The sequence below is a fragment of the Dromiciops gliroides genome, chromosome 3 (genome assembly GCF_019393635.1).
Source record: "Dromiciops gliroides isolate mDroGli1 chromosome 3, mDroGli1.pri, whole genome shotgun sequence".
Taxonomy (NCBI): domain Eukaryota; kingdom Metazoa; phylum Chordata; class Mammalia; order Microbiotheria; family Microbiotheriidae; genus Dromiciops; species Dromiciops gliroides.
The window spans coordinates 370,338,513-370,366,112 of NC_057863.1; the positions used below are offsets into that span (position 1 = coordinate 370,338,513).

Below are 27,600 nucleotides of genomic sequence, written 5' to 3' on the forward strand. Positions count from 1 at the left end.
TGGCCTAGGACAAATCGTCTAACTTTTCTTTTCCTCAGTGCCTCCAATTGTAAAATGGTAGAAGTTGAATTTGATGGATGCTAAAGTCCTTTCTAGCATTAAATTTAAAATCCTGTGATCTAGTCATGATGTCACTCTACTTAGGAAAATTTATCACATTCTATTTAATGTTATAGCTATTTACATCTTGTTTTGCCTATATATGAGATTATGAGCTCTTCATAGACTAGAGACATGTCTTGATTATCATTTTACGCTTGACATTTCCCAGCAAAGTGTCATGCCAAGAATATGATCTATATAACTGTTGAATAGGAGAGTCACAAAATAAAAAAGCATTTTAGCTCCAAAATATGATAAACAGTGACCAAAGTTTTTGTGATTGAACTAAGATGACAAATATATTATTTAGTCATTAAAGCTTACTCTTTTAGTGTTTTTTGTTTGTTTTGTTTGGGTTTTTATGGTATAGGAGTAAGAACTGTCTAAATTATGGTCACCACACTGATTTTGGATTAAAACTATTTCATAGGGCTTAGCATTCATCAGAAAGGATATGATTAATTAACCAAATAAACATAACTCTTGGATTTCCCTAAACAGTTCTGGTTTCAAGCAATCAAGTGCCCAATTTAGAAGCTTTTGGAAGGAGAAGATCCTTTGTGATGTTGTTTGGGTCAAGGTAGTAACGATTCATGATCACCTGATGTTTGATGACATTGTCCTCATTCTGGCAGACTCCTCTATGGAAATGTTTATGTATGTGGTACATTGAGAATAGAAATGAATGAAAATAGTTAATTCAAAGGAAATAAATTCACCTAGTGACACAAATCTAAGTGAACTGTACTCTCCACCCCAACGAATTCAATATCCAAGAATAAGATTTTATTTGGTCATCAGCTTTTATCCTCTGACAGTGAGCCTTATTCTCATATGTTGCCTGGTCCTATAGGCAATCAGCTGACTTCTGTGGCCTAACAGGTATAATACATTCAGAAATACTGATGGGAAGAAAGGAATATACCTTTCAATATCTGTGTCACAATTGCCAAAAATAACAAAAGTACTGATTCAGTCAGTTATTTAATAAACATTCAATAAGTGTCTACTAGTATTGGGGATGTAAAACAAACAAACAAACAAAAAACAAAAACAAACAAGCAAAAAAAAAAGCAAAAGAGAATCTCTTCCCTCAAGGAGATTACAATCTAATGGATCAACTGCAAGAAAATATTATGTATAAGCAACCTCTGTACAGGATAAATAGGAAATAAATTGGGGCAGCTAGATGGTGCAGTGGATAGAACACTGGCACTGGAGTCAGGAGTGCCTGAGTTCAAATCCGGCCTCAGACACTTAACACTTACTAGCAGTGTGACCCTGGGCAAGTCACTTAACCCCAACTGCCTCACTAAAAAAATTAAATAAATAAATTTTTAAAAATTTTTAAAAATAGGAAATAAATAAAAGAGGGAAGATACTAGAATCAAGAAGGCTTGGAATAGGCTTACTGTAGAAGTAATGTTATTTGAGATTTAAAGGAAGTCAGGTAAATCAGTAGCCAGAAATGAGGAGAGAGAATATTACAGGTATGGAGGATAGTCAGAAAAAAATTCCCAGAACTGAGATGTGGCATTATCTTGTTCATGGAAGAACCAGGAGGCCAGTGTCACTGGATCAAAAAAATATGCAGTTGAGACTAAACTTTAAGAAGACTGGAAAGTAGGAGAGAGCCAAGTTGTGCAGGATTTTAATAATTAAAAAATTACTTTTAATTTATGGGATAAAAGAAGCATTTCCATAACCTAGTGTAATATAAAAATTATTGTACAAGAAACTACAAATCTATTATGCATAACTTGCTATACCTTTTAAATATGGAACAAAGTTATTGTAATGATTGTAATGACACCACCTACTGGAGACTTACTATAGGAAAGCTCCACCATGAGGAGAATGCCTCAGAGGGCAAGGCCATGCGGCTTTTCCTCGGTGTCAGGAAGTAACGTTTGCGCATGGGTACTGTCTATCAAGGCTACCAGCCAATCAACTTGAGGAGCCTCCCATTTTCTGGGAGGGGACAGGAAGGAGGAAGGAGGGCCTGCGTGGAGAACTCTGTCTCTTTTTGGTTCCTGACTTCATGGTGGTGGTGGCAGCGGCAGAGGTCTTCACAGGAAAATTGAGGAAAGATAGGATTGCCATGCTGTTGGAATTCTGTTCTCAGTCTTTCTCTTTCTATCTTTCAATAAACCCTTAAAAACCTAAACTTGTTTTATCTGTGATTTTAGTCAGTTTCCCCCAAACCTGGGGGAACAGATTAGAACCCACATTTAGAATCTTAAATGACACATTATCATGTAAATTTCTTTTTTTTTTCCTTCCCTCCCCACTGCCCTAGAGATGGCCACCATTAGACACATACAGATAGATGATAGATAGAAAGATAGATAGATGATAAAGATATGTGTGTATACACATATATATACACACATATATATATATTACATATATATACACATATACAGGTATGTAAAATTGTTCAATACATGCTTTTACTTATCAGTTCCTTCTCTAGATGCATATAGCATCTTTCTTCATATGTCCTTTATAATTAATTTGGGTATTTATGACAGACAAAATAACTTTTTCTCTCAAAGTCATTCTTAAAACAATATTGCTGTTACTGTACATAATGTTCTTTTGGTTCTGCTCATTTCACTCATTTCTCTCTTCATTATTTCATGCAAGTCTTTCCATGTTTATCTTTTTCTAAAATCATTGAGCTCATCATTTCTTATTGCACAGTAGTATTCCATCACAATCATATACCACAATGTGTTCATTTATCTCCCCAAATGAAGGGTATCCCTTTAATTTCCAGTTCTTTCCCACTACAAAGAGAGCTGCTATAAACATTTTAGAACAAAAAATTTCTTTTCATTTTTCCCTAATCATCTTTGGAAATAGATGTAGTAGTGGTATTTCTGGGGCAAAGGATATAGATAGTTTAATAACTCTTTGGGCATAATTCCAGATTGCTCTCTAAAATGGTTGGATCAGTTTACAATTCCATCAATAATGAATTATTGTCAGAGGATTTTGTATCTGATCCTGGAGGTAATAGAGAGTCCCTAAAATTTATAGAGTGAAAGAATGGCAGTTAGACGTGGGCTTCAGGAAGATAATTTTGATAGCTGAGTGGAGGGTAAACTTGAGTAGGAAGAGACTTGAGGCAGGCAAACCCACCAGGAGGCTATTCCAAAAGCCCAGGCATGAGGTGATGAGGGCCTGCACCATAGTGGTAGGTAGCAGTGTCAGAAGAGAGAAGAAGGTATCTTTGGAGAGGTATAGCAAAGGTGAAATCAATGGGCTTTGATAACAGATTAGAAATGGAAGGTGAGGGGTAATGAGTAGTTAAGGATGAAACCTAGTTTTGAACCTGAGAAGATGGTGTTTCCCTTAGAGTAACAGGAAATTTTGGAGCAGGGGAAAGATTTAGGACTGATGATAATGACTTAAGTTTTTATAATAACTTCAGTTTGGGACAAGAGTGAGAGAGAATGAGAGAGACATAATTCCATTATTTTTTTTAAAAGACACACCATCCACAGAAAACATGGCTGAGAAGGGCTTAAACTAATTCAGGCTCTATTTGCTAAAGAATAGATCAATAATGAAAAAATTCAGCAATGCAGTATTATAGGATCAGAGATCTAGAGATTGTTGGAACTTCTGAGGCAATAGAATGCAACTCCTTCATTTTATACCTTTAGAAACAATCTCAGAGCTTGGCAACGGTCATATTGGTGGTTTTGAGATAGGATTGGAAACCAAGTCCTCCGACAGAGCAAGTCCTTACTATGTTAGAAAGGGCAATGATTTGAGTGAGAGGACCAGAGTTCAAAACCCACTTCTGACATTACCTGTTTGACCTTGGGCAAGTCACTTCCTTGAGCCTCACTTTCCTCATCTATAAAATTGAAGTTGCTGGGCTGAGTGGCCTCTGAGTTCCCTTTCAGTTCTAAATCTGTAATCCAGTGTTGAAAGAATAAGCCCTGTGACATCCAGTCTCTCTGGTCATGGTGTTTCCTACAAAGGTTGACTTCTGGACATACACTGGCCACATACCTAATACATCCCAGCCTCCACATCTCAGAATGACAAATTGCTATTGCTTTTGCAGGCAATAAAAGAAATTCAGTGCTGTTGTTTTGTTGTCATTGAATCATTTCAGTCACATTCAACTCTTTGTGATCTCATTTGGAATTTTCTTGGCAAAGATGCTGGAGTGGTTTATCATTTCCTTCTTCAGCTCATGCAATCACAGTTAAGTGACTTGCCCAAGGTCACCTAGCTTGTAAGTGTCTGAGGCCCTGTATTTGAACTCACAAAGATGTGTCTTCTTGATTCCGGATTTGGCACTGTATTCACTGGGCCAGCTATTAATCAGAGTCAGTGCTACCAGGCACTGTAGCAGCTTTTAAAAAGGATCCCCAGGGGATCCCTTTGATCCTTTCAGGTGGACCACAAGATCAAATCTCTTTTCATAATAATACTAAAGGATTTTATTTTCTAATTCAGTAAATTTTGATAGATATAACCTACGTAGACAAAAGCTCTGTTGTTCAATCATATCTGACTCCCTGTGACCCCATTTGGGATTTTCTTGGCAACGATAATAGAATGGTTTGCCATTTCCTTCTCCAGCTCATTTTACAGATGAGGAAACTGAAGTAAACAGGGTTAAATGACTTGACAAGCATTACAAAACTAGCAAGTGTCTGAGTCAGAATTTGAACTCAAATCCTCCTGACTTCAGGCCTGCTGCTCTATTCACTGCATTACCTAGCTGCCTATAAAAGCTCTTTTGGGTTCTCAGTCATAAAGGGGTCCTGAGAGCAAAACATTTGAGAACCACTAATCTATTATTATTTGTGCTTTTACTTGACAGGGTTAGCTTTTCTGATTCATTAATTTCAACAACCCATCATTGTTCAAAGGGAGGAAAACAATGTGATCCACTTTCTCAAGTCTATAGCCTGAAAATAAATTTCTAGTACTGGCATTCATTCACTTATTGAGATCATGGAAAGTTCATTTGAATTAGAAATTTAAGCTAACATTTATTTAGCAATAACCTAATGCAAACCACTTCATAAGTTAATGGGGTTTGTATTTGGGAAGGACCAGAAAAAGGACCATTTTATAGATAAGAAAAGCAAAGTCCAGATGGTTTAAAGTATTTGACCTGGGGTACAGTAGTTACTAAATGTCCAAGCTAACACTTGAACTCGTTTTCTGACTTTTTGTTCCATGAGCTGTGCACTACACCATACTGCTTTAAAAAAGCAAACAAACAAAACAATAACTAAACAAAACAAAAACAAAAAACTTCAGTTTTTTCTTCTACTAAATTATTCCAGTAGTCTATTACCTACTTTCCATGTTTCTCAAAATATATTTGTCGAGTTAGTACCATCAGTAAGACTCACTTTAAGCACTTTGTTAAAAAGGTATTTGATATATGTAATCTACTACTTACAATTCCCAATCCTGATTCTGTGTGTTTCTCTTGGCTAGTAGCTTAGGAAGGGTAAGTGGTCCAGGGAGAAAAAGGGAGACTGATTTATATCCACAGAGCTGGATTACCTGCACCCTGGAGTGGGTTATAGCCAAGATATATCTTGCATTTAAAAATATAATATGCCAGGTTCTTTAGGACATTTTTTCATTACTATGATGGGAATTACTTCAAACAAGCTAAATTTTGGGATAAAGAGGAAGAAGATTCTGTGTTCATCCATAGTAGGGAAAAGGTAGCCATTTCTTGGTTTAAGAGAAAAGAATCAGGTTAATTAATTGGCATATTTATGCAAAATCTAATATACCTTAAGGACTGTAATTAGTGTCCTTCTTTTTACATTCAGTAACATGTCAACCATAATTCCGTAGTTTGTTTTCACTGTCAGGCTTAGTTCTAAGCACATTTTGCCCTAATACCCCTATAGTTACAGGTTATTTCCCTCCCCACATGCGTCTCCTTTCCCAGCTTCTGTGTTTCCCATTGTCTTATGCTTTTAAAATACCATTCAGAATTGACCCTACCCTGTTTCAACTGACTTACTTTTTAAGTAATATAACTCCATTCAGTATTTTAATGGATCTTCTGCTTTTCAACTTCAGCACCTTTGCTCCTATTTAATTGTTAACCTCCCACACCTACCTATACATACACAATGCCTCCAACCCACTTATGTGTATCCTACATATTCTTCAAGGCCCAGATCCCAGGTTCATACATTCTCCTCAAAGTCTTTCTACTGCCTAAATCTGAAGACTATTTTTTTCCTCTGAACTCATTAATTAATCAGCAAACATTTAATAAGCAGCAGCTATGTGTTAAGCACTATGCTTGATGCTGAGGTTGGCATTAATTGCCTGTACAGCTTATTTACTAAGATAGAATCATAGACGAAAAGAATTTTAAGGTTATAAAGGATCTTAGAGATAATTTAGTCAAATCATTTTTGGTGTTGGACTAAACAATGGTAGAAAAAGAAGGGGCTGCTACATATTCAAGGATATATAATTGGTTGATGGCAGAGATCGGATTAGATCTGAGATCCCTTGACTTTAAATTCATCATCTTTTTAGTCCACCAGTTTATCAAATACTATCTGGTATTATTAGTAAGATTTTTCTTAATTTGATTTTTTAAATTTAGATTCTAAATTTCTTGAGAACAGTGACTGTCTAATCTGATGATGATGATGATGAGCATTTATTTATTTATTTTTTTAATGTATAAGGTATTTTATTTTTTCCGTTACATGTAAAGATAGTTCTCAACTTTTGTTTATACAAGTTTTACAATTTCAGATTTTTCTCCCTCCCTCCCCTCCCTCCCCCCCTCCCCTAGACAGCAGGTAATCTGATATAGGTTATATCTATATATCTCTATACATATAGATATAGATATATACACACACATATATATACACATAATAACATTAATCCTATTTCTGCATTAATCCTGTTACAAGAGAAAAAATCAGAGCAGTGATACAAAACCTCAAAATAGAAAAAAAAAAAAACAACAGCACCCAAAACAAAAGAAATAATATGGTTCAATCAGCATCTATACTCCACAGTTCTTTCTTTTTTTTTTTCTTGGATTTGGAGATCCTCTTCTATCATGAGTTCCCTGGAACTCTTCTGTACCACTGCATTGGTGAGAAGAATATAGTCCATCACAGTAGGTCAACACTCAATGTTGATGATACTGTGTACAATGTTCTTCTGGTTCTGCTCATCTCACTCATCATCAGCTCACGTAAGACCCTCCAGGTTTCTCTGAACTCTTCCTGCTCAGATGATGAGCATTTATATAGCACTCTGTGCTAAGCAATTTACAAATAGTATCTAATTTATCCTCACACAACCCTAGAAGGTAGGTTATAATCTATGTTTTATTACCCAGTGTACCTCTCAATATACAACCAATGTGCCTAGCCCAATATCTATATCATAAGTGTTTAATAGGCATTTATCGACACATAATCCTCAAGAATATCTCCATTTTCCCAGTTTTTCAGGCTCAAATATCCTGGAGCTCTCTTTTATGTCCCATCTCCTATGGTCCAAATATTTAATCAGTATTTCCTGACAATTCTTTCTTTGCAATTAGGTTAGGATCACTCTTTTCTGCTCCTTGTCTCTCTTGCCATCATTCAAGTCCATGACTCCCACTCCCACTGCCATATTCTTTTTTTTTTTTTTTTTTTTTTTGCTGGGCAATGAGGGTTAAGTGACTTGCCCAGGGTCACACAGCTAGTAAGTGTCAAGTGTCTGAGGCCGGATTTGAACTCAGGTACTCCTGAATCCAGGGCCGGTGCTTTATCCACTGCACCACCTAGCTGCCCCCTTGCTGCCATACTCTTAAGCAGTATTAGAATCCCCAAAATCATAGGTTGTCAGAGGTAGGAAGGACATTAGAAGTTATCTAGGCCAACCTTTTCATTGTTTCAAGAATAGAAAGAGAACTGAAAAGAAACTATATTTAGAGTCTCATTGTGATCTTGTCTGTGTGTGTGCTGAAGAGTAGGCAAAAAGTTATTTAGTATTAAAAATATAAAGACACATACCCCCCATAATACAAATCAATAAATAACTTCCTTGAATGATCTTGAGTAGACAGAGGAAAAAAAGTGCAATTTTTTGTCATGTAAATTTCATAAGCAATGGAAGCTAAAAGATCTTGGATCTTAACTATTTTCTAGAAAGGCTAATTACTCCTTTAGAGTCTGAATTGCATATCACTAGTGCTGTTTTAAATATTTAATTTTCTTAATTTAATTCTCAATATTAATTTATTACACTATAAAATGAAAAATTATTTTCTTGTTCTCTTTTTACATAATGAATTTTTTAAAAGTTACATTGCTATTAATTATTATTTAGGAACCATTAAATTAGAAATAAAAAATAAATCAAATTTATTTTAAAAACCAAAAACTAATACTAGATTATGAGCTATCTTCATAAAGGTCAGAAAAAAAGTTATTAGTACTAGATAGTTGAATATGTAGTATGAACTAAGTGCTATACAAAATAGAGATTATTACCAATCTTCGGGAAGATTAATAACAAATCGTTTACTCCTGCTTTTCTTTTAAACATTCCTCCATACCATTTTCTCTATCCTTTAAAAATCAAGCACCTTCACTTGAACCTACCATCTCTTCATGCAATAAGCCTTCCCCTTATTGAAAAACTCCTAGAAAAACAGCTATGTTCCTTGTCTTCTCAACTTCCACTCCTTAACACCTGGAAGTTTGGCTTCCATCCCTATAACCCTACAACACACATACATGCACATTTACATATATGAATTAATATGTATACATTCATAAATGCATGAATATATAATATATGTATATAATATTTGTGGCACATTTTATATAGATATTTCTATCTATATAATGTCTAAGATAAAACCTACAGACATATACCTAGATCTAGATTTGCATATACCTATTCTTACAGAGATGATAGATAAAGAAAGAGAGAGGGAGAGAGGCAGATAGATAATTGGATAGATAAGCAGATCGATTGGCAAACAGATAGATGAATGTATAGATATTTGCTCCAGACATATGATTTTAAAGTTATGCAGAATTCTGATAAAGGAACTTTCTCCCACAATGTCTCTTAGCATCTATTCTTTGTCTTATCATTTTACAAAGTTGTTTGGGCCATTGAGAATCTAAGTTTGTCATTCAACAGTCATTTGGTAAGTACTTTCTATGTGCTAGGCATTGTGCTAAGCATGGGGGATTAAAAAAAAAAGCTACAGTCCTTGTCCTCAAGTTGCATACATTCTAAAGTAGGAAACAATATAATTTTTAAGTGACTTGACTAGTATCATATCAATCAGAGGCAATACAAAGCCAGCCTTTCCTGACTGAGACTGTGTTCTTTATCCGCGCTGCCAGAGTCTGTCTGTTTTTAATGTCTCTGCTCCACGACGTCAATAAAGCCTAGTACAATAATTTTTAATGGAAATCTTTGGTAAAAAATAAATCTTATTTTATCATCCAGAGAAATGTGTTTTAAGATGTCACTGGGTATAATAGTTGCCTTGCTTTAAAGTATAGGGATGATTAGAGCCATAACTCTGTAAGCCCTGTGTTCTATCACTGTCTGTGTGTTCTCCCCTTGTGACTTTTGATTTATATCAGCCAAGTTAACCAACAACACACAAAGTTTCTTATTGTTGCCAGCTGTATAGCACCAATAAAGCTGTAGGGAAGATGAGAGGCTTCTCAAATAATCAACCATGTCAGAAAAAATCAACTTATCCAAAAATACTTTCTAAGATATGAAGCCCAAAAGATAAACTATTGTTTAAAAGATAGGTGAATTATATTAGTCAATTGGTTGAATATTTGAGTCTAATTCTTAAATAAACTTTCTCTTCATCTTTGATAAGGAAGTTTGAATTACAGAATTTCACAATTGGAAGGGAATTTAGACATTGGCTAGTCTAAGAATTACCTGAATAGAAATTCCTATAATACTGTACAAGACAAGTGGTTATGCAGCTTTTATTTGAAAATCCATAATAAAGGAGAACAATTTTCCCAAGAGAAGGCAGGGGATGGTAGAGGGAAGAGCAATCAACCACTTCTGAACAACACCAAATCTTAAGAATGATTAATTTACCTCTTAGAAGCTTTCACTCATTGCTCTAATTATTAGAAATGTTTTCTTTTTATTGGACCTAGATTTACTCTCCAATTTCTGTTCTTTGCTCCTTCTTCTGATTTTGAAGGCAAAACAGAAACTTTAATTCCTCTTCCATATAGGCCTTCAAATACTTGGAGGCACCCCCCCTCCCAATTCTTCTTTCCTCTTACCTAACTATCCCAAGTTCCTTCAACTCATCCCCATTATGTTCTAAACTCAAGACTCTTCATCACCCTGTGTGCCCTCCTCTGAATATTTTCATGTTGATCAATGTGTTCCACAAAACGTCTCAACTAATATTGAACCCATCACTCTGAATATAGTTTGAGCAGAAAAGCAGGACTATTATCTCTCTCCTATTGTAAATTATCCTTTGCTAAATGTATCCTAATATTGTGTTATCTTTTGTTTGTTTTAATGCCATGTCATCTCATTGACTGGTATTAAGTTGTAATCCATCAAAACCCTTAAATTTTTTTTTTCGAATTAGTTGTTATGTAGTTCTTTTTTTTTTCAGGGCAATGAGGGTTAAGTGATTTGTCCAGGGTCACACAACTAGTAAGTGTCAAGCAGCTGAGGCCAGATTTGAACTCATGTCCTCCTGAATCCAGGGTCAGGGCTTTATCCACTGTGCTACCTAGCTGCTCCTGTTATCAATTTCTTACCTCTCTCCTCGCCATTTTATATTTACAGACTTAATTTTTGAAACCTTATGAAATTTTACATAGATTACTATTAAAATTTCATTATAGCACTTTGATCTCTTTTTACATGTTGGTACTCAGAATAGCCACCCCAGGTTTGGAGCACTCTATAGGTCAGTGTCTATTTAAAACCATAGCTCCTGAGCCCTTAATCTCTTTCATTTCACCTGCCAGAGAAAAAGCACATTATTCCAAAGCAAAAGATATTTAATCAAAAAGCATAGTAAATGAAGTGGGTTATACTCTTCTGTTGGTTACCCCACTGCCAGTGGAAATAAAATACTTGTGCATCCAAGGAACACATGGAGGGAAAATTAAGGGAATTCATGTGGCCAGGGGGTATGTGCATCTGTGTGTACAGACAGACAGACAGACACACCCCAGCTCTTATTTTTATACTTAGGGGATTCCTCTTACACATTATTACCTCAAATAGCCTCATTTTCCATTTCATAAACCTTCTCAACTCTCATTATATGTTGAATATTATATGTCCAGAGATCCTTCCCACACCCAATTCAGGGGAGATGATCAATAAAACTTTGGAGCTGATCCTGAGGCAGAATTAACTTGGCTGATGATTGGAAGGTAAAATAATTAACCATACCATAACCCTATATAATGAACCAAACTTCCAATTCATGTCTTATCCCAAATGACCTCCATTCATTGACTCTGAACAAAAGATCACTGGCTAAGACGACCAGGGATCAGGCAGTTTGATCATCTTACTATCTGCTCTGTACCTACCTCAGTTTCTGTTTTTCATCTCTTAGAATAGGAATGATAACCACAATATGGAACTTTCAGTAGATTCTTACCACCATAGCCACTTCAACATTTCAATTTCTCTCTCTCTCTCTCTCTCTCCCTCTCTCTCTCTGCATATACATGTGCGTATGTATAGTTCCTACTTGTCCTACCTTAACACATGGTGTCATAGGAAGAGAAGGCATGCTCCTTACTCCTCCTTCTCACTTTATACTCTCACTATACCAAAGCCACTTAACAACCACTCCTTTGAGGATTCCTCTATCCATATATATAATCGCCTAATCCATATCCTGTTGACTGTTATTTGTTAGCCCGTATGTAATTTTTCTCTCCTTTCTAGAGAAGTTTAGAACCTAGCTCAGTAGTCTTCCACTTTACCCCAGGCCCTATCTTTATACTTAGGGAATTCAATTTATATGTTATTCCCTCAAATACCCTAGTTTCCCAATTAATCACTTTCTTAACTACCATAATCTACACCTTTACTTTACCTCTGTCATGATAAGGATCATCCTTAACTCTTCATTTTATTTCATCGTTCCTTCCTAATAAGTTGTGTGTCTTATAGTTCCTATACCCACAATGTTTTTCACATCTATTTCCTTCTCTTCGTTCATCCCACAATGAGTCAGTCAACATTTATTAAGTACCTACTACATTTAGGAACTGTGTTAATCACTAAGTCTAGTCCCTTCTCACTTGTAACTAAGACTATTACAATAATTTCCCTCTCTCCATTTCAGTTGCTTTCCTCTCTAATCTATCTTCCATACAATTGCCAAAGCAACACTCATAAAACACATATTTGATTCTGATGTTTAAGGAGCTTCAGTGGTTCCCTGTTGACTCTAGGACAAAGGATAAACTCTTTCTGATATGAAAAACTCTTCATAGTCTAATCCCAGACTGTCTTTCTGGACTGATTATACATTATCCTCTCATATGTACTATGTTCCAGCCTAGCCTACCTAGTGGCTTTCTCCCTACCTCCCATAATATTCTATCTCCTGCCTTAATGCCCTTGCTCAGTATTTACCTTATGACTCAAATGCTCTCAATCTTCCTTTTGACCTTTTGGAGTTCATTCCCTTCAAGGTTTAGCTTAAATTCTATCTTTTATGAGAGGCTTTTAAAAAAAATTTTGAATTTTACTTTCCCAAATCACAAGTAAAAATAAATTTTAACATCGATTTAAAAAAAAATTTTGTGCTTTACATTATTTCCCTCTCTCCTTCCCCACACTCCCTTAAGAATTTGAGCAATTCAATATGTTATGCATGTGTAGTTATGCAAAACATCTCCTCATTAAACAGACCAAAAAAAAAATCTTTAGTAAAAGGAACAAAAAAGAAGCCTTTTCTAATTCCTCCATTTGTTAGTACCTCTGGCACCCCATTTATATCTCATTTATTTTGCCTATTTTCCAATGTCTAGTACACAGAAGTCACTTAATAAGTGTTTATTGAAGAAAACTTGATAAGCAAAAGGCAGAGTTCGTATAACACAAAGTATTCAGTTTAACACAAGTATTCAGTGCTCTAGTTTGGCTGGAGGATAAAGTACATGGACGAAAGTTACATGAAGAAGACTGGAAATGTAATGTGACACCATTTTGTTAAAGGCCTTGAATACTAGACAGAAGAGTTTGACATAGTAGGCCATCAGTAGGTCCTGAAAATATTTGGACAGAGAAGTAACATAACTAAATAAATGTGTAAGAAAATCTATCTTGGAATCTCTACAAAGGATGAATATGAGTGGCAATGGTAGCATGGAAGAAAATCTTTCAGGAGGTTGTTATTATTGTATATATTGATGAGGGCCTATACTAGAATAGTTGCAATGAGAGAAGAGGACCGATATATGAGATGACATAGATATAGAATCATTTAGATTTAGAGAATTTCTGAATGTCAGTTACTATATTCATGGATAACCTAAGAAGATACAGGATAGAGCCATGGTTGCCAAAGTGAGGCTATGCTGTGACACATACAGGTAGATATGTGGTCAGTCAGTTTCAGGGTATTAAGAAATACTGAATTCTACCCTCCCAGTAAGAGCTAATTGTGGGGCTTTTATTGAGCATAACCACAGCTACTTTCACCAATGTAGCCCAATACTCCACTCAAACCCCTCCAAATATGTACAAGCTTCCAACTTTCTAAGCAGATGTCAGCCTTCCATGTAATTATAACCTAACCATAAACACAGCAGTTGGATGTGTGCCAACAATAAAGATCCCCTCCCTATCCTACCACCTCTGGATGACCATCAAGAAAAAATAATATACTGATTGAATGTATGATCAAAAATGTCTGGATGCTACCAAGCTATATGATAATACATTTAAGTATATTTGGAACATCTTGACTAACAGTGGCCAAAGAATAGTCATTGATAGTTCAATACCAACTTGAAAGAAAGTCCTTAGTGAAAAAGCCTGAGTTCCTGTCATAGGACCTGTGCTATTTAACATTTTTTTTTGTCAGAGACTCATATAAAGGGATGAATGTCATATTTATCATAGTTTCAGGTTACACATTTAAAAAAAGAAGGAAATCTAACAAACTGAATGGCAAAGTTAATGTCAGAAAGAATTTTTGTTTGGTTTTGGATCTCTAAATTCTTCAGTGTGGGTAGTGTGGAAATATTCCTTACCATTTCAGATAGACAGCTCATCTAAAATAAATTGTTGAGATCCCAAGACCAGTGGTTTGGGTAGGGCCACAGATAGTGTCTTTTAAATGTCAGAAGCAGGACTTGAAAGTAGTTCTCCCTAGCTCCAAATTAAGTCCTCTACTTACCATAGTAAGATGAATCTAATAAAAGGAAATTTATTTTAGCCTTATCCTTCTTTTCCAAAGCTTCAATGGTACAAGAAGCCTGGGAGCAGAGGGAAGGAAAGAAGGAGGAACATGGTTAGTCAACAGTTTATCTGAAAAAGGTCTGATGATGGATTGAAACTCAATATAAATCAAAGTGTGATGTGGCAGAGAAAAAATAATATGTAATTTTAGGCTACATTAAAAGAGGTAGAGTGTCCAGGAATAGGGAGGTGTTAATTCCACTATATTCTTCCCTGGTGATTTAATACAGACTTGAGGAAGTTCAGAATACTAAAGTTCAATATGGGGAAAGGGGACAGTTTCCCTAATCTGCCACTTCTATTGCCAGGGGGAAAAACCTGAAGGGGTAATTCAGGAAAGAGCCTGTCATAGCCTTGCAGTCAGAGAAAAGGAGGAGGAAATGAGGTGTGCCTATTATTCAGCCCTTGCTCTCTGCATAATCTGAGTCCAGCATGGCTGCCAAATAATTAGCCAAAGCCTTGTACAATGACTTATGATTCTAAGAGAATTGGCATAGATGGAAAGCTTAGTATTATCCTCCTACCCAGGCCCCAGAAAAACCCAAAATGCCCACAAGAGAGAAAATACAACAAGCAAGCTTAATTGAGAGGAGATACTCACTTAGTCTACATTGGTCAGGAAGAATGGACATGCATGGGACAGTCTGCTGATGTCCTAGTTGTAGTCAGTCACCTAGTGTGGTAATGCAAAGGAGTTTATAGGGTTTATAGGGTTCTTATCTAAGTCAAAGAGGATCAGGTATTTGGGGGCAAGGGCAGGAGAGCTCAGATCCAAGGTATAGGTCAAGGTTTAGGACTGTTGCTGTCTCGTGCTGGGAAAACTGGTGACATGTTGACATTTAAACTCTGTCAAGTCAGGAGAAAAAAGGATTTGTCATCATTGCTGTGGTTTTATACTGAGAGGATAATTTAAGCTTCCAAGGACTTTATTCCTTTAGCATATTGGAGAGGCTACTCCATGTCTTACATCTCCTCAGGCCACATCTATAATAATGTCTTCAGTTCTTGTTAACATGTTTATTGAAGGATGGTAGAATGGTGATGCTACCGACAGAAATAGTAAAGTCAGAAGAAAAGGTATATTTAGAGGAAAAGGATAAAAAACAAGTTTTAAGTTTGAGTTAATGGTGCGACATCCAAGTAGAGATGCCTTGTAGAAAATTGGAGGTGCCAGTGTGAATGACAGAAGAGTGGTCAGGATAAGGGGTCAGGCTTGTTAGTATTTTGTTGTTGTTGTTTTTTCATATAGGTGAAAGTTGAAGCCATGGGAATGAATGAGATTTCTAGGGTGTAGAGGTAGAAAAGAAGATAACCAACTAAAAAATAAACTTTGAAATGCCAGCATTAAAAATAAGGAAGATGATAGCAAAGGAGAAAGAGAAGCAGTAGTTAGTTCTGCTGAATAAGCAGTGAAGTAGGTTCAAAGTCAAGGGAGATAAACATATCCAGTAGAGGATATGGCTAATAGTCTCCAATATACAGAGATGATAATGGAGAGAGATATACACAGAGAGAGAAAGAGAGAGAAGGAGTAGGGTGGTAGGCAAGGAGAGGGGAGAAGGAAAGGGAGAGAGTGGGGGTGGGAGAAAGGGAAGTGGGAACAAATGGAGGGAGAGAAAGGAGAGGGAATCGAAGAAGGTACATTTGTTGATTTAGATGAAGTGTGATGAAAAGATGGTTTAAGGGAGAAATTGAATATGCGATATCTTTGTCCAGTGTTTCAAAGAGCTTTTGAATAAGGAAAAAAGAGAAGGGAGATGAAGGAAGTAGGGAAGAATTATATACAGTTGGGTGGATTTATTCTTTTTTCTATCATATACTTTTGTTTAGCTTTTGAAAAAAATCCTGAAAATTACTTTACCTGTAATATATATTATTTGGAAATTCATTTTTAATTTATTGTGATAAGTTGTTTTTAAAAGAACATTTGGTTGGAAATATATTTTATGTTATATTTACTGTTATATTCAGACACAGCACAGCATAATAGTATTTTGATGTTTAAATTTTGATGAAGAAAACCACAGGAGCAAAAGCTAAATTAAAGTTAAATTAAATGGTTATTTTTTTATGTGAAAGAGATAACATATTGATACAATACAAGCCTGTTGAAAATAGTAACTAAAAACTAATTCACTAGGTTTGGAGAATTGAATCTTCAATATTCCAGGTAATATTAATACTACTCAATCACTGAAAATTGGATTATTCTTGAGATAGTGTTTAAGTCCTGGCAAGATGGTCTTCTATTTACAAATGTAATTTAGTCTCATGAGAAAGTAATCTTGTTAAAATATTGTCAGGTTAATTGAAATTGATTTGTGTTTACTAAACATAGTGAATACTAATCAAATATTAAGCATAGTCACTATGGAGGTACAATTAAGTCTTTGATAGATTACTGTTCCATGTTTCAAGGAAATGAGTCATTGCATTTTTTTCCAGGGGTCAACACTTAATTCTAGTCTTTCTCCCAAAATACAATAAAAGGGAAATAAGGGAAAATTATGTTCAATGCCTTTTGTGGAATGCTGCGATTTGTAATATCTGAGACAGTTGAGATTTGGGGGGGAATTTATGTTTTTATTTCCATTGCTTAAAAACAACACATTTGCTTTTCCATCTGTTTAATTCCATTCCAGGTTTGTTGTTCTCTACCACTCATGGAAACATTGGACTCTACATTAAAAAAAGGAGCCATAATAGCTTTTATATGAAACAAACATTGCTGTGCAATTTAAAAAAGCAGGTTGAATACAAAGCTTAGTAGCTCATATGCATTGGCATGGCGAATGTGCCAGCATCCAAAGTCAATATCTGATCAGCCCTTTGTGGTCCCTGGTGGTATACATGTACCACTCATACATAGTTTAAAGAAACATTTCTCTAAATACAGAAAAAAATCTCACATAATCATTTATTTGGGAAACTATTTTATAGTTGTTAGTTAACCTCCCTCGTGCCCAGCAATATTCATTAGCAGATTTCTCTTTATGAGTGATATTTTATGGAAATGATTATAGAGGACACCAGATGTAACCACTGCAATGAATTAGAAGCAAAAGTTCTGTTTTTTTACAGATGGCTACATTGGCCATATTTCCCTCCTTTAACATTCAGCTTTCTTTTAACAGAAAACTTTTCTTTACTGACTATGGGAATATGGCCAAAGTGGAGAGATGTGACATGGACGGGATGAACAGGATGAGGATAGTCGATTCGAAGACAGAACAGCCAGCTGCCCTGACACTGGATCTGGTCAGCAAATTGGTTTACTGGGTAGATCTTTATTTGGACTATGTTGAAGTAGTGGACTACCAAGGGAAAAACAGACATACTATAATCCAAGGCATACAGGTAAGTATATGACTTATTGGAGGATGCATCAAGTGCAATAAAACTGAATAATTATTACTATATGACTCTGACCAAGAAATGTAATAATCCAAATTTCTTCTTTGGTCTGGTAGAAGTGGGTGATAAAAATTCCTGGTACATTTACTATCAAAGAGAATTTTCATTTTTATATTGCTTCTTATATGTATTAGATTCGTCTCACCCAACCCCCCAAATGCAATAATAAGAGCTACAGGTATTTGTAGAGGAAAAATGTTATGACCTACTTCCTAAAAACTAATTTAAGTAGTTCATTCATCAGGAACTGAACTATCAGCTGTCCCATGTGGTATCTGGATATTTCGCTAACAAAGGCAAACTCTAGCTCATAAAAGTATATTTATTATTTTAATAGTTTGGATTAAATTTGGTCTTCACTTAACTATTCAAGAATTCTAAATACAGAGAATGAAAACCATGTGGAAGTCTCTGAGGTCAAAAGATCCTTTGGGATCTTTCTTTTTCCTAATAAATTACAAGTTTATGTGCATAACTCTCACTAATAACTAAGTGTAGGTCTCTAAAAGGAAATAAACCTCTTTACTATAGCATTGAGAAACCGAATATTTCCCATCACCAGTTGTCCTAATCTCATAAAATGAGATATATTCTTCATATTTTAGTGTGTTTCAAATCTCTGCAGGCTGTCATAATGCAAAGCAAGCATCTTTGAGAATCCTCAAAGAAAATCCTAGTCTTGTTTCTGGTGACCTTTTTGCAAAGTCTTATATTCATTCCTTAAATGTTTTACTGTGTTTGGAGAGATTGACATTTTTATGATACTTAGGGATGGTTTGCTATTCCTTGAATATCTATTCTAATTACTCCCTAATGGATGAATCCCCTCTAGATTAGGGGGTCTTAATCATTGGTCTATGTGTGTGTGTATATATCTCTATAGCCTATATTTGTATATATATATATACATGCATATATATATACACAAATACGTATATGCACATGTATATATATATATACATGCATATATATACACAAATATGTATATGCACATATATATATATAACTATTTCAAAATAAATTGTATTTTTTGTAATCCTATGTGTTTTACATGATGTATTTCAAAATGATTCTGAAAAGGAATCTGTCTTTAGGTTTCATCAGACCATCAAAGATGTCCATAACATACAAATGTTAGGAACATTATGTTCAAGGAGGCATTCAGCCTTTGGTTAAATACCTTAAGCGACTGGGATCTCTCAGTCTCTCAGGCCATCACATTCTGCTGTTAGATATCTTTCTTTGAAGGAAATTCTTTCCTACAATGAACACTTATCAGTCTCTTTGTGACTGTCTTCTCAGCTATAAGCTTACTCCCACTTCTCAGCTATGGGTTCTCAGGTATAGGCTCTCTGTATTTGGATTTATGCCTGAATGAATAATGAATTGTTGACCACTTAAAGTTGTCCCATGATAGTCAGCCGGGAAGCATGCATTCTAAGTGTAAAGAGCAGGGTTCTCAGAGGAATGCAAAGTGTCTTCTAAATTCTTCCCAAAGTATCACCATAGGAACATATTCTCTGTGTCTTTCTCCATATCTCCTCCTCCTGTTCATGCTGCCTCTTTGGAAGTTTTATAGAGAGAATCCCACAGTACCCATGCATAGGAAAAGATAATCTCCTTCAGAATTGAGGAAATGATCACTGGAAATTTAATTCAGTGAATAATGTGGATTTTTGTTATTTTTTAAAATCACTCTCATCAATGAAATTTTAATATTTATAAACTACCCTAAAAAATAAAAATAGCCTCATGAAGTAATTGATAATTCACAAGATTTAGAACTCAAAGGGGCTGTAGAAATCATTATTCCAACACACCTTTTATAAAGGAGGACATATACCTAGTAAGCTCTAGAGTTTGGGATGTTACATTTACTCATCAGTAATAGTGGATTAAATCTACCTGTAAGGTTTTATACTTCCCGTGTAATCTTAGGCAAAATATTTAATCTCTCTGAGCTTCAGTATCCTCATCCATGCAATGAAGAGGGATATGGTCAATACTGTTTTCCTCTTTATGGAGGAATAAGCTATAAATTCTTTGGATTTTTGCATGGAAAAAATAATTTCATCCAGTCAACCCTGCTTCTCATCTCATTTACACATAGTAAATGGAGATGTGACATAACCTTGGCTTTCCCTGGAAGCTCAATATCAGAAAGGTTCATGAACAAATAGAAGCAGCTGGTCTCACAGTAGATAAAGCAGTGGAGGGGGCAGCTGGGTGGCACAGTGGATAAAGCACTGACCCTGGATTCAAGAGGACCTGAGTTCAATTTCTGCCTCAGACACTTGACACTTACTAGCTGAGTGACCCTGGGCAAGTCACTTAACCCCCATTGCCCTGAAAAAAAGAAAAGGAAAGGAAAGAAATAGAGGAAGGAAGGAAGGAAGGAAGGAAGGAAGGAAGGAAGGAAGGAAGGAAGGAAGGAAGGAAGGAAGGAAGGAAGGAAGGAAGGAAGAAAGAGAGAAAGAGAGAAAGAAAGAAAGAAGATAAAGCACTGGACCTGGAATCAGCAAGATGAGTTCAAAGACACTTGCAAACTCTGTGACCCTGAGAAAGTCACTTAATTTCCGTTTGCCTCAGTTCCTCATCTGCAAAATAAGGGTAAATAATAATACCTACCTCACAGGGATATTGTGAAGAGAAAATGAGATAATATTTGTAAAATTATTTAGTACAGTACCTGGCACATAGTAGATATATAAATGCATATTCACTCCTTTTCTCCCTTCACCGTTAACCCCAAACATGTTTTAGATAGTCCTAGCAGCCACCTAAAATATGAAGATAGTATACCGACATAAGCCTGCCTGTTGGGAACTCATGCTATCTTGGAGACATTTAAGTTTAAATCCATCTAAAATATAAGAAAGGATAAAATACAACTCTCTTCACAAAAATAGCATTGAAGAACAGGACTTATTACAAATTAATATTGTGCCATAGTAAATCACTAATAGAACCACAGTAATATAATTCACTGCTAGAATATTTTTAAAGGACAGATTCCTCTTTTTCCACAAAATATTTATATTATCATAATTTAGCTAATGATGATACACACTGACATTTCTATTTTCTTTATATGAAGTGTGACTGTAAAGTCATGTGACCAATCTCAAGTCTTCAGTCTTATATGACCTTACAGTCACACTTCCGTAGTATACATATGAGTTCAGGGAAGAATAAAAGTAAGTCACATAAGAAGGAGCTAGATACATTCTGCTTCAGGGATTCTGGTTAAACTATAAATTCAACATTTCATGAGTATTTATCAGTTAATTCTTTTATTTATTTCTGTGATAAACCGTAACACCCAACCAAACTTGTCTCCACTTATTTTTACTATAATTTTCAATCTTTGGTGGTATCTGCTATATAAAAGAACAAAGATTAATGTCACAACTGCAAATAGTATCATAGTAACGCAGTGGTCAGTTGTTACCTCATCCCTTCCTGGGCTACACCCTCTTTTAAATGACAAATATGTGCATTAAACAAGAAGTGTAGAAGAGTGGTAACTCTGTACACTATGCATGCCTGTCATATAATGGTGAGAGGGGACAATAATTCTTCCTGATTCTCTCCATGGATTCATGAGACCCTGCTGTCACTCTACATGAGAAAGTTGAATTGTTGGTTTAACTGCTGCTGTGTAAAAAATGCATTGCCTTTATTCTTTAAACAAAGATTTTTAGTTCTCTATCATGAAAAATCATTTAAAATAATACAATTTCTGGTAAAGTATTGACATTTTTGCTTTCATTTTTTGCATATATGTGTTTACCTCCAGGCTTATTTTCCACTCTATTGCCAGAATTATTTAAAATATAATATTTAGATGTGGATGGGATATTTAAGTCAGAGGACTTATGTTCTTGTTGCTTTGCAGTGGGGACGGGAGGAGGAAGCAAATGCTGTTCCCTAGAATTGAATCATGAGAATATTGACTCATTCCTTTATATTTGGAAAATATTAGCCTTTTAATGTGACATTCCTTTTAGAGAATAACAACTTATCATAGCATTGTTTCTTAATGAAACATGAATGAAGTACTCTTCATACATTTGTCATCTTACCTTGTAAGTATGACTGTCTTATGTTGCCATTTCCAGAGCAAATTTTCTAAGTCCCACATTTATGTGTTAGTCTCTTTCATTGGAAACAGGAGAAATGCATAGAAATTAGTCTCCTTCAAATGGAAAATTCAGATACTCAAATGTTTCTCTGATGTTCCAGATTTAGAAATTTTATCCAGTGGTACAGATTGCAATCAACCCATACCTTCCCATTCTATATAACTATTGTCCATTTCCCGCTATACCTTTACCACAGGGGATATACTCAAAAATCTTGGAGGCTTTCTTTACTTTGTCTTGACATTGCAGGGGTACCACTGAAGTGCTTTAACTATCCATTTATAAGAGGTAAGAATTCTTTTGAAAAATCATTATCAAAATTCACAGGTTTTTCCCCCTCATTGTAGGTCAGACATCTTTATGGTATTACTATATTTGAAAATTATTTATATGCAACCAACCTAGATAATTTCAACATCATACGGATAAATAGATTTAACGGTACTGATGTGCACACATTAGTCAAAATGGAAAATGCTCGAGCAATCCGCATTTATCAAAAGAGAATGCAGTCATCAGGTAAGATTCACTCCACCTATATTCTCTTTGTAGCCCTAGTATCTGTGGAATAAACCGGAGCTATAGTCCTATGACTTTTGTATAGGTCTAAAGTATCTGAGTCATAAATCCTCTTAGCTGTGATGGCAAAAGTGTATTTGTCTGTTTGATAAAATGGTGTAGAGCTCCTGTCATAGGTCTAAATGACAAATATTTCAGGTCCCAGTGACTCTTTTCTATAAGCACAGGATTGAAGTGTTGGCTAGATTTAGATTTGGGAAGGAATTACCAATCATGATATATATAGACAGGAAACACAGGTGCTAAGAGGCTCTATTTGTATCATTTTGTGAGGCACAGAGGCTAAAGAAAGGTAGGTGCCATTGCAAGATCGATTTCTGGGCAATCTGGCTACAGTTGGATTCTTATATTTTTGCATTCCCAGTATCCTAAACAAGCTTTGAGAAATTAATATAATTTGAAGATAGCATGTTTCTGTTTCTAAGCATTCATAAAAAGACAAGCTAGCTAATACTTAACTGTGTCCTGGTTATGTTTACTCAGCAATATAATTTAGGATTCAAATATAGAAAAAATAAACTTACAATTACCATTACCCAAAGGTTTTAGTGGACTTTTTTAATGTTGTAAATAAATTATTGAAGAAGTAGAACCTTAGTTCAAGCAAACATATGCACAGTTGAGGGGTAACTAATTTTCACTCTAAGTTCAAGGTTAGAGTCCTTTAAATCATATGGCAAACTTGAGAAGGCAGATTGAGACAAATTCTACTCTGGGGAAAGGAAAATGCAGCACTAAAAAGACATTTCTGAAGGTCAGTCAGCTGTCACAGTTAGGGATATGGGAGATGGAAAGTATTAATCACAATTTGAAGAAAAATAAGTGGGTTTAAATTGTCAATTACCAATTACATTTTCAAACAGCTGCTGATGCAAAATAAAGATGATAGCACTAAGAAATTAAGCCTTCCTGATGCAATTCATTGTCTACCCTATTCTTTCCATCTCTGTTTTTCCTTTAAACATTTTCCCTTTTTAAAACATCTTGCCCTTCCCCATTCCTTTTCTTCCTTATCATCTCCCCATTTTTGTCCCCCCTTTGCTGTATCCCTTATTTTCAACCCTCTCTCTCCACTACCTAACCAGTTAGCAACCTTTCTGCAGAAGTACCACAGTATGAAGAAACACATTTGTTGTGTGTAACCTTATTGGTTACAGTGGAAGCCAACTTTTAAAACATGGAATTCGATTTGGTACTTAGTAACAAGAGAGAAAAAGAGGAGAGAACACCTAATTCACTGCTAGTGTCTCCTCTTCTAGTATCCTCCTCCCACCCCCCAGACCCAGTGGATATGCTCTTATAGGTAGATTTTCAAAGGTAGATGTTTATAGTTTCTTTCCTGTATCATTCTGGCCTACCTATTTCACAAGGTTGTTGTCACAAACCAATAGTCCCAATCTAATGGAATCTTCATCTTTTTGTAAGAACATTTTCATAAAACATTGCACAGAAGAAATATATTGCAAAATTGTATTCCAATGGCAGCATAACCTATTTACTGTATGCATGAACATGCAAATTAATTTAATATGAATTAATCTTAACCATCCAGTTTTATAGGCCACTAGGTTGTATAATGGATAAGAACACTGGACTTAGAGTAAGGAAGACCAGAGTTCAAATTCTGCTTCAGACACTCAGCAGACACTCAATTTCCTCATCTGTAAAATGGGGATAATAATAGCATATGCCTCATAAAAGTGTTTAGAGGATCAAATGAGATAATACATAAAGCACTTTGCAGGCCTGAAAGTGCCAAGTAATTGTTGGCTTTGGTTATTATTCTCAGAATTATTGTGGAAATGTGAACTTAAGAGATGAAAGTTCAATCTCCCTTCTTCCTCCCACATTGTTTTCCATCTCTGTCTAATCTGGTTATTTCACAGTATGTTCTAATATACAGGATTTTGCTCAGACTCACTCCTTTTTTTTTCATTGTAAAGTCTTTGACATGCTGATGCACATAATTATCTTGTTTTGAGAGGATTTCAAGCATGCTGTTTTTCATTTGTTGTAGTCAGAAGCCATGCATGTGAAGTAGATCCATATGGAAAGCCAGGGGGATGTTCGCACATCTGTCTGCTCAGCAGCAACTACAAAACACGGACTTGTCGTTGCAGGACGGGCTTCAACTTGGGAAGTGATGGCAGGTCATGCAAAAGTATGTTGTTCAACTCAAACACTTTGCCAGCAGCTAGCATTTCAGAATAGGATTTTGAGTGTTAATTAGTATCATCATCATCCCCAAGAGTAATAACATGAGCCCTCATCAGGTAAAATTTGCCTACAAATACCCACCTGTCTTTTCTATCACAAAATGGTATTTGTCTTCTTAGAGTGATATTCTAAGGATAAAAAAAAGCCTAAGGGGCAGTGTGGCACATTGGAAAGGGGGCTGCATTCAGAGTCATACATCTTGAGTTCAAATAATGTCCCTGTGTAACCTTGAACACATCTCTTAACCTCTTGGCCTAAATTTCCTCATTTTCCTCATAAGGCTATTGAACAAGATGAGTTTATAAGGTCCCTTCCACATTTAGAGCAAAAGCCCTCAATAACTCACTGGAGTTGATTAAACATGAGCTCCTGCACCTTAGGCTAAATATTCTTTTGGAAAGATTCATTCATATTATCATCATTATTATGAACTGTTTACTCTATACCCAACGCTGTGCTAAGCACTGAGGGAGATACAATTAAACAAAATATGGTGTCTATTCTCATATAGATTGCAATCTAGTACGAAAAGTTACTCTATTTATACAAATATGATAAAAGTCAGAATATGATATATGCATGAGATGAGGATAAAGTACTATGAGATCAAAAAAAGCAGAAATCACTCCCAGACATTTTGGAGGGGCATATATGTGTTGGAAAGGGGAGAAGATCAGAGAAAATTTCATGGAAGAAATGCCATTTGAACTGATCCTCGAAAATTGGGTAGGAAACCCATAGGTGGAAATTATAGGAATAGCATTTCAAGCATAAGGAATTCAATTCAATTTAGCAAACACTGATTTAGAGAACTGAGTGATAGTCAATGTTATGGAAATAATGATGGATTTGGATTCAGAAGAATTTAGCTTGAATGCTAATTTGATCCTTTATTATATTTATGTCCTTGCACCACTCATTTAACCTCTCTAGGCCTTGGTTTCCTCATTTGTAAAATTATAGGTTATATTCAATGACATTCATTGTCTACAGTTTGCTGTAGTCAGAATGGAGTTGTTAATTGACTTTAATTTTTATTCAATCAATAAACCAAGCTATCAAAATAAAAACATTTAAGTACCTACTATGTGAGAGTCAACATGCTAAGCACTGGGAATAAAAAGAGAGGCAAAAGTCCCATAGTACCTTAAGAGCTTGCAATCTAATGGTAGAGATTCATTGATAACAGAATGAGCTTCATTCTATGGGTATAGCATAATCCTACTGAAATTTATACTGAATAAAAGGTCTTGCATTTTACAGAATCACTGAATTTCAGAGTTGGAGGGAACCTCAATCCCCACCTAGTTCACTTGATACCTATAAAAGAATTTCTACCTAAACATAACTGACATTCAGTCATCTTGTCTATTTGAAACCTCTGGTGAGGGAGGAAGCCATTACCTCCTAAAGCAGCCCATTCTACCTTTAGATAGTTCTAATTATAAGGACTTACATTGAGCCTAAATTAGCCTCCTTTCAAAATGGGACCTAAAGTAAGTGGAGTTTCCAGACAACCAAACCTTTACTTCTTTAAGTTTCATTCACATTCACGTTAGCATGTGTAGTGTAATGAAAATAAACACTATGATTAGCGTCAGGTGATCTGGGTTAGAATCCCAGTCTTGCTATTTACTAGAAAGTGACATCAGACAAGTCATTTCCCTTCTCATTTGACTAAAATGTTTTATAAGGGCTTGGCAGCATTCTATCATAGACATGTATGAATCTGTCATGGATAAGTCAAGGTGGGATTTTGGAGGTGAGAATTCCAGGACAGCTAGGTGATATAGTGGGTAGAGTGCCAGGCCTAGAGTCAGGAATACTCCTCTTCCTGAATTCAATTCTGTTTTCATATTCTAGTTGCATGATCCTTATTTGCTTGTTTCCTGATCTGTAAAATGAACTGGAGACAAATAACCCCAGTATCTCTGCAAGAAGACCCCAATTAGGGTCACAAAGTGTTAGACATGACTGAAAATGAATCAACAATAAAAATTCCAGGTGAAGGAAATTTGGTTTAACAAACATTTATTTGGGAAAGAGTATGATCTCCAGAAATATCCATTCCCTAATTTCTAGGTTTCAGAGTTTCAAGTAAGGTAAAAACTATGACTGATTTAGAATGTAAGCTCCTTGAAGGGAGGTGTTTTTTTTTAATTCATCCAAAATAAAGCAAAGTTCTTTGCACATAATAGGTGCTTAATGAATGTCCATTGTTTCTTACAATGTGAGCACAGTTACCCTGTATATGATAATCTATGATTCCAAGATGTTTTTATTTTAATCATGTGATTTTCAGTAACTTCAACCATTGAAAAATATTCTAAAATGCATTTACAAACATCCCTGCCTGATTAAACAAAATATACTGAACATAATTTAACCTTTTTCTTTGTGACTATGCCTCATCATTATGAGCATGACCTAATTGTATTTTGCTGTAATGATGTCGTCAGGGCCTATTGAGTTAGGCAGGATCATTTGCTTTATTTATTTGCTTAATGGCCCCAGACTGTTATATCTTTTACTTGCACTTAAATTTAGTAATTTTTTCCTCTTTGTTATCAGACTGGGTTGGCACTTCTAGTTTCTGTTAATATACCTGTCTCTAAGTTGCTGCTTCCAATATGCTCTGGATTGGGAA

General features: G+C 35.5%; 1 protein-coding gene across 1 annotated transcript in view; it reads left to right on the forward strand.

The window, feature by feature from the left end:
- The window catches only part of LRP1B (LDL receptor related protein 1B), a 2,279,180-nt gene that overhangs the window by 1,183,151 nt on the left and 1,068,429 nt on the right, over positions 1-27,600 (forward strand). Inside the window, 3 exon segments of the mRNA XM_043994810.1 lie at positions 17,733-17,955; positions 22,505-22,676; positions 24,754-24,897. Coding sequence (XP_043850745.1) covers positions 17,733-17,955; positions 22,505-22,676; positions 24,754-24,897 — 539 coding nt within the window.